Genomic DNA, 15957 nt, shown 5'->3' with positions numbered 1-15957 from the left:
CTGACTGAATTGCCCAGGTGCCCCTGAGTTTATTCTTAAGTCGTTGTTTCTTGTGGACTTGAGTCAGGCACATTCTAGCAATGCACACAGGATAGGATTCCTTTCTCTGGAGGGTTGGTTGGGAATGAATGGCTGGAAATGATGTTGAAATTCTTAAAGGGGCCCGAAGCCCTCAGGTATTTACTCCTTGGTCAGGTGAAGACAAGCAAACACCTTTCATAATACTACACTAGAGGAGAGATGTTTGTGGATGGGCTTGTTTCAGACCCTATCAAATCCCGTATGAGGAGGCAGGAGTAGGGAACCATGCACTTAGCTGAGGGTCAGATAACTCAGATCCAGCCTTGCCTCCACCATTAGTTAGCTAGGAAACCTTTGGCGACACACAAAACTTACCTCAGCTTCTGCAAGGGAAACCCAGAGGCTTCCATAGAAAGATGTACCCTGGGTCCTCCAAGGTTGGCAATGGAAGATGATTTCCACAAAGGGAGGGATGGCTGGGCTTTCTGGCCTTGACTCCTGGTCCCTGGAGATCATTTTGCTAATTACTGGTTGGGCAACAACAGCCAGAGCTCCACAACTGAGAAGTCACTTTCTCTCAGACCTCATTTCTTCACCTGTAAAATGAGGTGTTTGGGTGATGCAAGCTTTGGAGTTTCTTGAAGAGAGGCCAATTTGTGGATTGAAGACTCTAAGTCGTTGACAATTTCACCAAGAAAAAACGTTTCAGAGAAGGCCATTTCAGGACACCCTTATTAGAGGATGCTGTTATAAGACACAGGGGAAACTTTGGCCTCAAGATGGTCTTATTGATTGGGGTCTGCTACTGTGTTGTGAGAGAATACTTTTCAGTTCTGCCTCTCAATCTGGACTTCATAGCCATCTATTCTTTTTCTGAAGGTCCAAGTCTTTTCCTCAGTCTCTTCATGGCTGACTTCATCTCCTGGTTCCTGAGGGTGTAGATCATGGGGTTCAGGACTGGGATGATGACCGTGAAGGTGATGGAGACAGCTCTGTCCATGGGAAGGGCAGTGAAGGGCCGGGCGTAGACGTAGATGCAGGGCACAAAGTGCAGGGTCACCACAGTGATGTGGGCGGTGCAGGTGGAGATGGCTTTCTTTCTTCCCTCCCCTGCGTGAGACCTCAGCATCGTCAAGATGACTGTGTAGGACACAAGGAGGAAGACAAACCATAGTGTAGAGATTAAGCCATTGTTGGAAATCATTAAGACCTCAAGAGCAAAGGTGCTGGTGCAGGCGAGTTTGAGGACCTGGGGGACGTCACAGTAGAAGCCATCAACAACACTGGGTCCACAGAAGGGGAGGGGCAGCAACAGGGAAATCTGCACGATGGAGTGGACAAAGCCCCCCACCCAGGAGGCCACGATGAGGGCAGTGCATCGCCCCCTGCTCATGATGGTCACGTAGTGCAGGGGCTTGGAGATGGCCATGTAGCGGTCGAAGGCCATGACAGAGAGAGAAAAAATGTCTGCCCCCCCGAGGAGGTGGAAGAAGAAGATCTGAGTGATGCAACCATTGAAGGAGATGGTCTTCGTCCTTGACAGGAGGTCTACGAGGACCTTGGGAGCGGTGATGGAGGAGAAGCAGATGTCCAAGACGGAGAGATTGCGGAGCAGGAAGTACATGGGCGTGTGAAGGCGGGACTCGCAGGTCACAGTGACCATGATGAGGAGGTTTCCCAGAAGAGTTGATGTGTACACCAGAAATAACATAAGAAATAAGGCCAAGCTTAACTCTCGGGACTGGGTCAGTCCTTGAAAAATAAATTCTTTCACCCTGGTGTAATTCCCCTGCTCCATTGTGTTATGTTTCTTCGTCTTCAACTACCTAGGGAGAAAATGGAAAATACGAGGTGTATCGTTAAAAACAAAGGGAATGTGAGTTGTAGGACTGGAGTGTCTCAAGGGTTATTTTTGCAGTTATTTTCCTTGTGGGCAGGGATGCCTACAATTCAGGAAGATATCCCCAGTAGATGGTGTGTTTAGAGTTCCTTCAGAGTAAATGAAAAAGTGAGTTTCCAATGGATGTGATTAATCAAAGCACCAAAATCAGCATGCAATTAAATTCTTTTGACCTTTTTTTATGGTTGCATAATTTTACATATCCTGTACCCCTCTTGAAAAGTCCCTAGATGGCCTGAGAAGCAAAGAGGACTCATTTTGTTTTTCAGTGAGAACTCATGTATCTCATTGTTAGGACGTGGGAAACATGCCGAGGAAAAGTATAAAACAGGGCCTGAGATGGTACTGGAAGCTTAGAGCGTCTTGTCTCACCATCTTCCACAGTAGATGATCTGCTTGGCATAGTCTGTGCAAATTGTCACGATGCTTGATGATCAGCACTAAGGCAAGAAAAACCATTTCCAGTTTGCCTTCTCCCCTGAGGATAAAGAGGTTTGCAGCAGCTCATGCAATCTGAGCACAAGCTGCTTTTGTTTTCAGTTTTTCTTCTTTTTGGTGGCTTGTTCTCTTTGGTCCACATGGGACGTGGCAAGTGCTAGCCACAGCCCCTGCTCCTCATAACGCTCTTGGCAAAGGCTTTCTCACCGAGGCCACTGCACAAATGGCTGTCTTTTCTCAGGCTCCCTCCCTTCTTAACACCTACCTTTGGATGGCACTTCGTCTCACCTCACTATTTGTAGAGGCTTTGGTTTTGTGCAAAAAAGCACGGATTTTAGAACCAGTAGACCTGGATTTGAATACAGACTCTGTCTTAACTGAGTAGGTGGTTCAATTAGTAGGTGACTCTGAGCTTCTGTGTATCATCAGTACAAGTGGGCAGAATCATGCTTGTGTCATAGGGTCGTGAAGTTCGAATGGACTTGTTTAATTCTTTTTTTTTTTTTAATTTTTTTAACGTTTATTTATTTTTGAGACAGAGAGAGACAGAGCATGAACAGGGGAGGGTCAGAGAGAGAGGGAGACACAGAATCCGAAACAGGCTCCAGGCTCTGAGCTGTCAGCACAGAGCCTGACGCGGGGCTCGAACTCACGGACCTCGAGATCATGACCTGAGCCGAAGTCAGACGCTTAACCGACCGACCGAGCCACCCAGGCGCCCCTGACTTGTTTAATTCTTTAACCTGAGTTCCCACAGACCACATGTCCCCTCATGCTGCACCAGTTAACATTTTGCTGGGCCAGTCTTCTCGCAACATTATTTGGGAGATGCTGGTACACTTCTCCTATAAAAGATGGTGTTTTGAAATAATTGCAATGAAGATCAACTATAGTATTTTTATTAAATGTTATTTATTTATTTATTTTTTAAATTTTTTTTTTTTTTTGAGAGAGAGAGAGTGAGCAGGAGAGGGGCAGAGAATGGGGGGACAGAGGATCCAAAGTGGGCTCTGTGCTGACAGCAGCAAGCCTGATGCAGGGTTCGAACTCATGAACCAGGAGATCATGACCTGAGCTGAAGTCAGATATTCAACCAACTGAGCCACCCGCCCCTCAAATATAGCATTTAAAAAGCAGATACATTCCACACAATGGAATATTATTTAGTTATAAAAAGAAATGAGCTACTGAGGCATGAGAAAACAAGGAGGAAGCTTAAATGCACAATTCCTAAGCAAAGGAAGATAATCCGAAAATATATAGACTGTATGATTCCAACTATATGACATTCTGGAAAAGGCAAAACTGTAGTAGAAAAGTTAACGGTTGCCAAGGGCTGGGGTGTGCAGGTGGGGAGGGATGGATAGGTGAGGCACAGGGGACTTTTAGGGATTTTTATTTTTAATCATGGATACATTGTTATGCCCAGAATTCGTGATCCCCAAAGACCACCAGGGAGCCGAGTCTGATGCAAAAGCAAAGAGCCTTTATTCGAGCTAGCTCGAGCTCAATCCCCTACCTGCACCGAGGCAGCGGTGAGATACCGGAGAGAGCGGGTTTCAAAAGCACAAAGGTTTTATAGGGATCATGGCCTTAGCCGATTGGCTGGGGAAGGGTCGTAGCCTCAGCTGATTGGCTGGGGAAGGATAGACCAATGGCTGCCAAGGTGTGGTCCCAGATCAGCAATTATCAGCATCACCTGGAACTTGTTAAAAATGCAAATGTTGGGCCTGGTGGTCACAGACCCACTGAATCAGAAACTCTGGGGGTGGGGCTCAGCAATCTGTGTTTGAACAAGTCTTTCAGGAGATTCTGATGCACCTGAAGTTTAAGAACCACTGTGTCTGAGGTTGTTTAACATGTTTGGCCTCAGAGTATACAGAACGTTTCTCACTGGTCACCTATTAACCATTGGCTGTCAGCCTTGCTGTGCTAGAAAAATACCTACCACCAAACACCATCCCCAGAGACTGATTAATTGGTTTGGGGAGGGGTCAGTTATTAAAATGCTCCCAGGTCATTCTAAGCCTGGACAGGGTTGAGGGCTCCTGCCTCTGGCCCCTACCTGAGAGAAGCCCTCCCTCTTCTACTCACACTTTCCATGCCTCTCACACTCCCCTTCCTCCCACCTTAGACTTCAGAAGAATGCATCAATTGGTAGCCTGCTTTCTTAGAAAACATAAGTTACTCAAGCGGGGGATGCGTGGTCTGAGGTTTGAGCGGGAACTTCTTTCTGCGGCCATGTCGGGGACATAGTCACTAGTCGGTCAGCCTGGGTCTGCTCTTTCACCATGGCATCACACATTTGTCAGATCCAGAGGATGTACAACACGAAGAATGAGCCCTAACGCAAGCTAAGGACTTTAGTTAATAAATATATCAATCCTGGTTCCTCCGTTGTTAACGAACACAGCGCACACCCATGCAAGATATTGATAGTGGGGAATCTGGGGCAGGGCAGGGGAGGAGAAGGAGCGTGGGGCTCTCTGTACCTTCTGTTTAATTTCCCTGTAAACCTAAGCTACTCTAAGAACTAAAATCTATTAATGTTTTAAAAAAGCAGATATACCAAAGGATAAGACGATTTAGAACATTTACATTTGGTAAAGAAACACATTAAAAGAAAACCTTTTAAGGGTGCCTGGGTGGCTCAGTCGGTTAAGTGTCTGACTTCGGCTCAGGTCGTGATCTCGTGGTTCATGAGTTCAAGCCCTGCGTGGGGCACCGTGCTGACGGCACGGAACCTTCTTGGGATTCTCTCCCTCTGCCCTTCCCCTGCTCTCACACACTCTTGCTCTCTCTTTCAAAATAAGTGAATAAACTTTAGTAAGTAAATAAATAAAAACTTTTATTACCAAGCATCACTTTTTTTTTTTTAACGTTTATTTCTTCTTGAGGGAGAGACAGAGTGTGAGTGGGAGAGAGGCAGAGAGAGAGAGAGAGAGAGAGAGAGAGAGAGAGAGAGAGGGGGGAGACACAGAATCAGAAGCAGGCTCCAGGCTCTGAGCTGTGAGCATAGAGTCCGACGCGGGGCTCAAACCCATGGGCTGTGAGATCATGACCTGAGCTGAAGTCTGATGCTTAACCGAAGCCTGACGCTTAACTGACTGAGCCACTCAGGCACCCCACCAAGTGTCACTTTCTATAAATCCTAATTCAGTGCTTTCCCCCTGCTCCCCATCCTGTTACAAAGAGAAGAACATTTGCAATAAGTCCTGCTTTGGGTGTCAACAGGCATCCGGCTTTGTGGTTTTGTCACCTGCTTACAGTAAAATCTCCCTTTTCAGATCTCTCTTAAAAAAGCTCCATCCACCCCCAAAAGTTTCCCTGTGCTCCAGAGAACTGCCGAGTTCTTGACCCAAATGATTCTGTCCAAACCTCTGCACCCAGACAGGCCCTAAGTTTATCAGGGCCTCGGGCAGCAGAAGTCTGTGTCCTTAGGATGACACCAGCCCCCCCCCCCGCCCCCCATTCCCCCATTCAAACGCCTCCCCGAAAAACCTCATCAGTGCCAGGAAAATTTTCTGTGTGAGAGAGACCCCTGACCTTCCTTTCTCAGAGCATTTACTAAAAAGGGCTTGCAATGGTGAACATGTATTTCTTGCAATGCAGTTTTTCTACAAGGACCGGAGAGCTGTTCCTTTGGTTGTAATCATCAGGAAGGATGGGCCTCTGTCTCCCTGTCTCTGTGCGAGGTCAGAATGCTGACTTCCGTAACTGCCCACCGGCAGACAGAGCAGAGGCCTAGTCTCAGGGACATGGACCCGCTTCTTGCCATCTGTCCCTTCTCTGACACTTGCTTCTCCCTCATTCCCCATCCAGAATGCCCGCCCGGTCACCTCTGTGCAGATCAGGATGGAACTCACGTCCCCCACTGCCAATACTTCATATGGTCCTTACCACTACTCTAATGTCTGGCAGGGCTCGGCTCTGATGCTGCTTTGTATTCCTTCCTTCCATATTCTGTCCACACCGAAGCCAGCAGGGGCCTGTCGTGAACTACAGGGTCCTCTGATCCCACTGAACTGTCTCTTGCAATTTCTCATCAGAACAGAACTTCTCCTTCGCTCACTTTCCTCCCGTTCTCTTTCCCTTGGAGCCCAAGCCACACACAGCTAACTTTCTAGGCTTTCCGCCAATGATCTACTGACCCATCAATAATTCTCAGGGAATGTCACTGTCTTCAAACATTTTTAGTTTTTAAAAGGGCCAGACATTTTCTCATTAAAAAAATTTTTTTTTAATTTTTATTTATTTTTGAGAGAGAGAGACAGAGTGCGAGCAGAGGAGGGGCAGAGAAAGGGAGACACAGATTCTGTAACAGGCTCCAGGCTCCAAGCTGTCAGCACAGAGCCTGACGTGGGGCTCCTACGGAGGAACTGTGAGATCATGACCTGAGCCAAAGTCTGGCATTTAACAGACCGAGCCACCCAGGCGCCCCCAGAGTAATATTTAAAAAAAAAAAAAAAATTTTTTTTTAATGTTTTTATTTATTTTTGAGACAGAGAGACGGCATGAGCAGGGGAGTGACAGAGAGAGGGAGACCCAGAATCCAAAGCAGGCTGCAGGCTCTAAGCGGTCAGCACAGAGCCTGAGGCGGGGCTCAAACTCACGGACCCGGAGATCATGACCTGAGCTGAAGTCGGACGCTTAACTGACTGAGCCACCCAGGCACCCCCAGAGTAATAGTTTTTTAAAAAAAAAGATTAAAAAAAAAAAAAAACTCAGAACACACGTAGTGTTTTAGGGAACACACAGAGGATTTTGCTTTTATTTTGAGCTGTGGCGGAAGTAATAGGGCGCGGAGGGAAGACACCAGCTTGGGGGACAGGAGCTTCGGTGGGTTCACAGCGACGGGGGAATCTCTAAAGGCAGAAAACTCCGGGAGGCTCAGTCTTTTCATCAGTGAAAGGGGAACACTTGCTGCCGTCAGTCCTTCTGAAAGTAGGCCAGGGATGCCTGGGGGGGCTCAGTCAGTAAAACACCAGACTCTTGATTCGGCTCAGGTCACCATCTCACGGTTTGTGAGTTTGAGTCCCACATCGGGCTCTGTGCTGACAGTGCGGAGCCTGCTTGGGATTATTTCCCTCTTTCCCTCCCTCTCTGCCGTTCCCCTGCTTGTTCTCTCTCTCTCCCTCTCTCAAAATAAATGAATAAACTTAAAAAAAAAAAAAAAAGAAAGTAGGCGACATCTGCACAGCACAGTACAATATTAAATGGACCCATTGATTTCTAGGCCTTTGGAGATTTAATGCTGAATTGTTTTATTTATTTATATTTATTTATTTATTAAAAAAAATTTAAAAATGTGTATTTATTTTTAAAGGAGAGGGAAACAGGGTGTGAGCAGGAGAGGGGCAGAGAGAAAGGGAGACACAAAATCTGAAGCAGGCCTCAGGCTCCGAGCTGTCAGCACAGAGCCCAACGCCAGGCTCAAACTCACAAGCTGTGAGATCGTGACCTGAGTCAAAGTCGGACGCTTAACTGACTGAGCCACCCAGGTGCCCCCGAATTGTTTTAAATCCTATTGCCTCAACTACCTCATGCCTAGTCAAGGGCCGTTCTGCCCACTGCCTACGAATGGTTAAATCTCCATTAACCACAAACTTCAATTATTTCTTGATATTTAACTGTAAGCCGACTGGTGACGTCAAGTCAAACTGTTGACATCAAGGATTTCTGGGGGCGGCTTATCGTAGTGGTTGAGAGAATGGGCTTTGAAACCCAGATGTGTGAGGTTCTGTGCAGAAATTAGTCCTGGATGTGACCAAGTCACCAAAATCACCAAGAAATGCCAAAAATGGTGCTCTGCTGTGCACAAAATGTATGTGCAACTAGGAAACGAAAAGGTGGAGAATGTATGGGTCTGTTTGGAACAAAAAAAGAGGAAAGAAAACGGACAAGCATCGTTTATAAATTTGCTTTTGTTTTTGTTTTTGGCAAGAACAAACTCAAGATCCCAAGTGCTTCTTCAGAAGCATGCCCAGGTCGACCCGTCTTCATAAAACAGGTTTATTGGTGTACCTGGGTGACTCATTGAGTTGAGTGACTTCAGCTCAGGTTTTGGTCTCACAGTTCGTGAGTTCAAGCCCCACATCCGGTTCACTGTTGTCAGAGCAGAGACTGCTTGACATCCTCTGTCCCCCACCCCCCTGCCCCTTCTCTGCTCATGCTTTCTCTCAAAAATAAATAAACATAAAAAGAAATAAAATGGGCTTATTGATTTTCACAGAATCCCCTGCCTGAGAGAGGCCACTCATCCCTTTACCAGCTGATATCCTTGTAGGCTATTCAAGCCACCTTCCTCATCTTGAAGGACGAATTCCTCTTCTTGGCTTCACTACAGTTTCTAGCTTTAATCTACATAATATAATGTACAGGAGCATCGTTAATGTTCAAACCCCTTTTGTGATTCACCATAACACTTCAAAATTGGCTGTGCATGGGCACACACACACACAGACACACAGTGGGACGTGTGAGCACCCACTAAAGTGCCCTCATAACAAAGTGACCTCATTAAAGGTCCCAAACTTGAATCCCTTACCTGAGAAGCAGAGCCTGCCATTTGGTTGCACATACTGACCTTAGGAGACGCTAACTGTCAAAGAATATTCTCCTGTAGGGCAGACGTGCATCTGAGTGTTGGTTGGGTCAACGTCTTCTTTCCTACTGTCAGAGGCAGACGGCAGCTCCAAGAATCACCTCTGCATGGTCCTCCCACAGTCCCACCACACTGCTCTGTGGTGCCTCTGACATGAGCACCAGTCTCCCAGGCCCGGACCCGATATTTCACCGCAGGGAATAGTTTTGGATGTGACTGCTAACTCGAACAGCTAGACTCTCCTTCTGGGATGAAGCTCCCTTGAGTGTTATTAAGAAGTCATGTACTGGAAGATGTGTGTAGATGCCTTGATTTCAACCCAGTGAGACCTTTGTCAAACTTCTAAGCTACAGAACTGTGAGATAATTAATGTATGTGGTTCGAAGCCACTTAGTTTGTGGCAATTAGTTTACAGTAGTGATAATAAACTAATACACTCAGATTCTTCAGATCAAACTATGTAGAGGCCACATTTTACATGTACTTACGTGTAAAGCTTACATGTAAAGCTCCTTCATGAGGTCACGTGGAGGTCTATGGTATATGAACTAAGATCAGTTGGCAAATAAGACATAAGGAAAAACAAAGGGGATGTGTGTATGTTTGAACTTAAAGAAGAAGGTAAGATGATCTGATATTGAATAAAGATCTTCTTTAAGTAAACCTTTTCCCATAATTTTCATAAATTGAATCACTTCTTTTAGGAAGAAAGAATAATTATCCTTAATCAAATGTATTCATTTGGATTAAAAATAACCTTGGGCTTAGAGCCCACATACCTTTGCCTGAAGGGGGGCTCATAGGGGGAGCCTGCCTCCTTAAGAGGCAGGAGTCTGCTTCCGTAAGTGGTAGAACCTCAGGGAAAATGAACAGAACCCCCAGTAGGGTGTATTTCAGCCCATTCCAAGCTTTTTTCTTCCTAGGCAGATGCTTTGCTTGATGTCCTATTGATACGTGTAATCAGAAGCATCATAAAGATTGGGAAATGCATCTTTTCCCTGGAGAAGTGGGAGTAGGAGCAGATAAAAGATGTGTTCGTACTGTTCATCCGTCGAATATCTAATGGCAAAATGTTTACTGAGCATCCACCATGTTCCAGGCCCTATGATTCCGGAAGTCCTAAAAGCAGAGAGTTGCATGTTGCTTCCCATCTCATTCCTTAATATCATTTTTGAAACCTTGTCTCTCACCATAGACCATAGATGGATGGTCTCGCTTGGATATCACATATCACAGATATTGCATATGTATAGACATTTGAAATGTCTATAGCAGGGGTGTCTGACTGGTTCAGTTGGTGGAGCATGTGACTCTTGATCTTGGGGTTGTGAGTTCAAGCCCCATGTTGGGTGCAGAGATTACTTAAAAATGAAATCTTTTTTTTTTTTTTTTAATTTTTTTTTCAATGTTTTTTTATTTATTTTTGGGACAGAGAGAGACAGAGCATGAACGGGGGAGGGGCAGAGAGAGGGAGACACAGAATTGGAAACAGGCTCCAGGCTCTGAGCCATCAGCCCAGAGCCCGACGCGGGGCTCGAACCCACGGACCGCGAGATCGTGACCTGGCTGAAGTCAGACGCTTAACCGACTGCGCCACCCAGGCGCCCCAAAAATGAAATCTTTTGAAAAAGTTGATCTGGTCTAATCATTTGATCTGATCATTGTTATTTTTTTTATTAAGTTTTTAAAAATATTTATTTTTGAGAGAGAGAGAGACAGAGTGTGAGTAGAAGAACCACAGAGAGAGAGAGAGGGAGACACAGAAGCTAAAGCAGGCTCCATGCTCTGAGCTGTCAGAGCCCTGACACGGGGCTCAAACTCATGAACTGTGAGATCATGACTTGAGCAGAAGTCAGACGCTTAACCGACTGAGCCACCCAGGTGCTTCTGATCAATGTTATTAATACAATTGATCTGATCATTGTTATTAATAACTAAATACTTCTCTAGCTGTGGCTGATACTATCATTCTATCATTCTGCTTGTCAATAAGGGCTCAGTACCTCTGAATCATCTCTGACATTCCCCACGACCCTTTTTTTTTTTTGTCTTTTGTAACCTTTTCTGAATAAATTAATTTCAGGTTTCTTTCATAATTTGCAATAATTTTTCATAATTTACTTCTAGAACTTTGTTGGTCCTGGACCTGATGTTTGTGCTCTTGTGCAATCCCCTCGTCTTGTGTGTGGACTGAATTTAGTGATTTGCTTCCGGTGAACAGAGGTACAGCCAAAGTGATAGGATGTCACTTGTAAGAGTAAGCTATAAAAGACCGACTTCTATCTTGCTGCACACTCTTTTGCCTTGATTGTTCAGTCTGATGAAGTAAGCTGCCATATTGGAGAGAGGCTGGAAGATTGTCTCCAGCCAACATTCAATAAAGAACTGAAGCCCTTAGTCCTGCAGCTCAATGTTCGGGCCAACAATCATGTCAGTGAGCTTGGAAGCAGATTTTTCCCCAGTCGAACCTTGAGATGAGACAACTCCCAGCTGACATTTGACTGTTGCTTTGTGAGAGACCCGGAAGCACAAGATTTAGCTAAGCCATGCCTAGTTCCCAACACACATAAACTGTGCTTTTTGATTTTTTAAAAACCTGCTTCCTTTAAAAAAATGTTTTTATTTATTTATTTTAAGAAAGAGAGAGAGAGAGGAAGAGAGAGAGAGAGAGACAGAGAGAGAGAAAGAGAGAATCCCAAGCAGACTCCACGCTGCCGGTGCAGAACCCAACACAGGATTCAAACCCACAAATTGCAAGATCATGACCTGAGCTGAAACCAAGAGGCAGACACTTAACTGACTGAGCCACACAGGCACCCCAAAAACTGTTGTTTTAAGCCACTAAGTTTTGGGGTAATACAATATAATAGTAATAGATTACTAACACAGCACTGAACTAATAGTCTTCTTTATTGAGTAAGAGCTATATTGACAACATTCTCTTTCAGACTTGAAAGAGTTTGAATTTCTCAAAGAAGTCCAGAATGGCAGGATCACTCCTAAACCAGCTGATTTGTGCATATAGATATGTTGATTTGCTTATGAAAAATACAGTGTAAATGTAAAATCAAGCTTCTTTATATAGAAAAAAAAATCATAGGTGATAGGACCAAGCATATGTGACCTGTGTAAGATAAGCTAGAATCAGTTTATATGTATTAGTTAACTAAGGAAATGTCTCTACCTGGAGAAAAATATAAATACAAATAATTATTTGATGTCATGTTGAAAGAGAAGTAAATTTATACATTTTTAATGTTTATTTTTTGAGAGAGAGAGAGAGAGAGAGAGAGAGACAGAGCTTGAACAGGGAAGGGGCAGAGAGAGAGGGAGACACAGAATCTGAAGCAGGCTCCAGGCTCCAAGCCATCATCAGCACAGAGCCCAATGTGGGGATCAAACCACAAACCACGAGATCATGACCCAAGACGAAGTTGGACATTCAACTGACTGAGCCAGCCAGGCACTCCAAAAGAGAAGTAAATTTAATGTTTTCATGAATTCAATTGCTATCCCTCACTGCGTTTGATCAGGTTATTTTGCATGTGTAAACAATCTAAGACAGCTTCCTGGGTGCCTTTTGCTGGATTGCTGTCATTTGTAGGGTCCTACACTTGGGAACATAAACTCTGATTGTACACATCTTTGGTTAGTTAAAATTCCACCCAGTCACAAAGGTTTTGTTCAAGGTAAAGTCAGCAGAGGGACAGAAAAGAAAAAGGCATCGTTGTGAAAAGTACATAGGATCTGGAGAACAATGATACCAGAGCAAAGATGGAGCCAGGTGGTAAATGATCATTTGTTCCGCAGATGAATCTAACTGAAGACAAAACTTTGTCTTTATTGGAATGTTAATGCTTGGGGAAGTACGTCTGATATTGGAAAATAATTCAGAACATTTTTGAGTGGTGGGAATGGACTAGAACACAGGAAAGGACAATCAACAAACAGAAAGACACTCATCTCTGTAGAAGCTTCTGCATTAATAAATGTTTGTTTACAATTAGCCTATGGCAACTATGGGGAGAAATGAGGGTTGTCTTCTATAAGGGTGTCTTCCAGACCTATCTTCTTTGGGCACTTTACTCCAGTGTTTTTTCTTTGCGGACCTGGTCTTCCAGTTTATTGTCATTCTAATTCCCAGGATTACCTTGATCCCCTTCCCCTTCTTTTAAATTAAATTTTCTTTCCCCCAATTTTCTTCATTTCAGTTTAGTTCTTTGTGCATTCCAAGGGTCTAGCAGTATTTCCAGCACATCTATATATTAGGAGAATCCTTTTAGAGACAAAGTCTTAGTCTCTGTAATCTTATCCAATTGTGATTTCTTAGCAATGAATCATAAATGTGGAAGAGATCATTAGAGTTCACCATTTTTCACGTTCTCCTTTTCTGTCTGGGAATAGGGCTAGATTACATTCTCCAGATTCCTTTGCGGGGACCTGGGACCGTATGATCAAGGGCTGGCTGATGGAATGTGAACAGAAGTGGTACATATCACTCTCAGGACTGGCCAATAATGATCCCTCCCCTCTCCCTATAATTCTTAATCCTCTCTCCCTTTCTCCATTTGTTAGATGAATGGAGAGATTCTAAGGATGTAGAGAGAGGTACAGCCCAAAGTGGAAGAAGCTTATCTTTGTAAATGACTGCATGGAACAGCTCTTTCTAAAGACCAGCATTGGTTTGTGCCATGAGCAGGAAATAAATTTCTACTCACTGTAAAACATCTTTTGAAGCTCTCAGGTAAAGTGCCTACAACATTTCTTTTAAAGCTCTCTGGTTATTAAGTACTTTGCTTTTGTCATAGCATTTGATCTACTCTGATTGACACATGAATGCCAGCTTCTGTGGCTTGAGCGTAATCATGAAGAGAGACATCGTCTAGCAAAGTCAATAGGTCCCAGCAAAATATCAGCTGGACTGTTAGGTAAAACTTTTGCTAATGCTATTCTCATTCCTCTCATTACAGACACTAGAAAATTCCCAGATTCAACAATTAAACATTCATGCTTTTCATGACCCTTTCTTTACCTTCTAATGGATTGAGTGGAAAATATTAAGGAGTTTTGGGGTCCCTATGTGCAGAAACAGTGAGGAATTTGGGCCTGGCTCACCTGTGATTGGGATAATCTTGCTATACAGTGAGGTGACAGTTTTTCTCCAGGGGGAGTGCTTAGCATCTCTATTTGCTTAAGCCTTGCACAAATCCAGGTGAGTTGTCCATAGCCTTTACCCATCATTGTTCTTTCTTGATGAATGCTCCCGCTCACAGTATTATCTTCTGTCTAGGAGGAAACCATAGCTTTGGAGTGATTTGAGGATCCTCTCTCCCAATAGAAATCACAGATTTACATTGCTTAAGGGACAACAAATGGAGTTCTCTCCTAACTTTCCTTGTAAATGTCAACTAGTGGTACTCACTCCATGAGTGTACTACTTCATGGCTACGTTGAGCTCACTGTTGCACAAATGTGGCATACTCTTACACCGTTCTTTCCATCTGTAATACTGATTTCTTTTCTTGTTGTTTTTCTCTGTCTGTTCCCCTTGACAAGATCTACTCACCGTAAAACATCTTTTGAAGCTCTCAGGTAAAGTGCCTACAACATTTCTTCATTAGAGCATCTTGGGGTATGGCTCTCGGAAAGTGACTAAATTTAATCTTTCTGCAGCAATCTGAATCCTAGTACCGTCAGGCACACGGTGCATGTTCTGTGAGATATTTGCAGAATGAATAATTGAAAGTGAGCAATGGAAGTCATGAGTGAGCCTCAGCTTAAAGCAGTGTCACCTATAAGTCCTCAGCACGCACTATACTATAGGACCAACCTCTTTGAGGACTCCATGATATCCATAGATGCCCTTTTGTTTTTGGCATTAAAGTGATCTCTTCCCATTTTGAGAAAGTGAAATTTAGTGTCTACCTTTACATTTCGGTGCTATCTCATTCTCATAGAATTTAAATCCTTTCTGAATGCCCTAGTCGTTTTTTTAGTCTCCCCATGGCTGACTTCATTTCCTGATTCCTCAGTGTGTAGATCATAGGATTGAGCAAAGGGGAGATGACGGTGAAGGTGACAGAGATGGCAGTATCTGTGGGGAGGGCAGTGAAGGGCCGGGCGTAGACATAGATGCAGGGCACAAAGTGCAGGGTTACCACGGTGATGTGGGAGGTGCAGGTGGAGATGGCTTTCCTCCTTCCCTCCCCTGCGTGAGACCTCAGCATCATCAGGATGACTGTGTAAGATATGAGGAGAAAGAAGAAAATCAACCAACTGACCAGTCCGTTATTGGAAATCATCAGGAGCTCCAGAGTGAAGGTGTCGGTGCAGGCGAGTTTGAGGACCTGGGGAACATCGCAGTAGAACGTGTCAAGAACATTGGGTCCACAGAAGGGGAGGGGCAGCAACAGAGAAATCTGCACGATGGAGTGGACAAAGCCCCCCACCCAGGAGGCCAGCACCAGGCTAGTACATCGTCCCTTACTCATGATAGTCATATAGTGAAGGGGTCTTGAGATGGCTACATAGCGATCAAAGGCCATCACAGAGAGAGAAAAAACATCTGCTCCTCCAAGAAGATGGAAGAAGAACATTTGGGTGACACAGCCATGGAAGGAAATGGTTTTTCTCTCTGACAGAAGATCAACTAGGACCTTGGGAGCAGTGATGGAGGAGAAGCAGATGTCAAGCACAGAGAGATTGCGGAGCAGGAAGTACATGGGGGTGTGAAGGTGAGACTCACAGGTCACAGTGACCATGATGAGGAGGTTTCCCAGCAGAGTTGTCATATACACCAAAAATAAGAAGCCAAACAAGACCCAGCTCAGCTCTTGAGACTGAGTAATTCCCAGGAAAATAAATTCTTTCACTCTAGTGTAGTTTCCCTGATCCATTGGGTCACAGATCCTTTTTTCAAGTATATCTTTGGAAGAAATAACAGAGCAGTTAAAGAGTGTGTTATATAATCTCCTGTTTTCTTTTCTGGCACTTG

At 44.5% G+C, this 15957-nt stretch overlaps 2 protein-coding genes across 2 annotated transcripts; both read right to left on the bottom strand.

Annotated features, from left to right (window-relative positions):
* Positions 1 to 883: 883 nt before the first annotated feature.
* LOC115525790 (olfactory receptor 4D9-like) lies at positions 884 to 1819 on the bottom strand. The gene has a single exon (XM_030333157.1). It carries the CDS (start codon positions 1817 to 1819, stop codon positions 884 to 886), a length of 936 nt encoding a protein of 311 aa, XP_030189017.1.
* Positions 1820 to 14923: 13104 nt separating this feature from the next.
* Positions 14924 to 15859, bottom strand: LOC115525784 (olfactory receptor 4D9). Its single transcript, XM_030333143.1, has one exon. It carries the CDS (start codon positions 15857 to 15859, stop codon positions 14924 to 14926), a length of 936 nt encoding a protein of 311 aa, XP_030189003.1.
* Between the last annotated feature and the right edge of the window lie 98 nt (positions 15860 to 15957).

Source organism: Lynx canadensis, chromosome D1, assembly GCF_007474595.2.
Source record: "Lynx canadensis isolate LIC74 chromosome D1, mLynCan4.pri.v2, whole genome shotgun sequence".
NCBI classification, from domain to species: Eukaryota; Metazoa; Chordata; class Mammalia; order Carnivora; family Felidae; genus Lynx; species Lynx canadensis.
This window is presented reverse-complemented; position numbering and strand designations above follow the sequence as displayed.

Excerpts from the sequence above, each read along its gene's own strand:
- LOC115525790 (XM_030333157.1), bottom strand. The coding sequence starts at position 1,819 with ATGGAGCAGGGGAATTACACCAGGGTGAAAGAATTTATTTTTCAAGGA.
- LOC115525784 (XM_030333143.1), bottom strand. The coding sequence starts at position 15,859 with ATGGATCAGGGAAACTACACTAGAGTGAAAGAATTTATTTTCCTGGGA.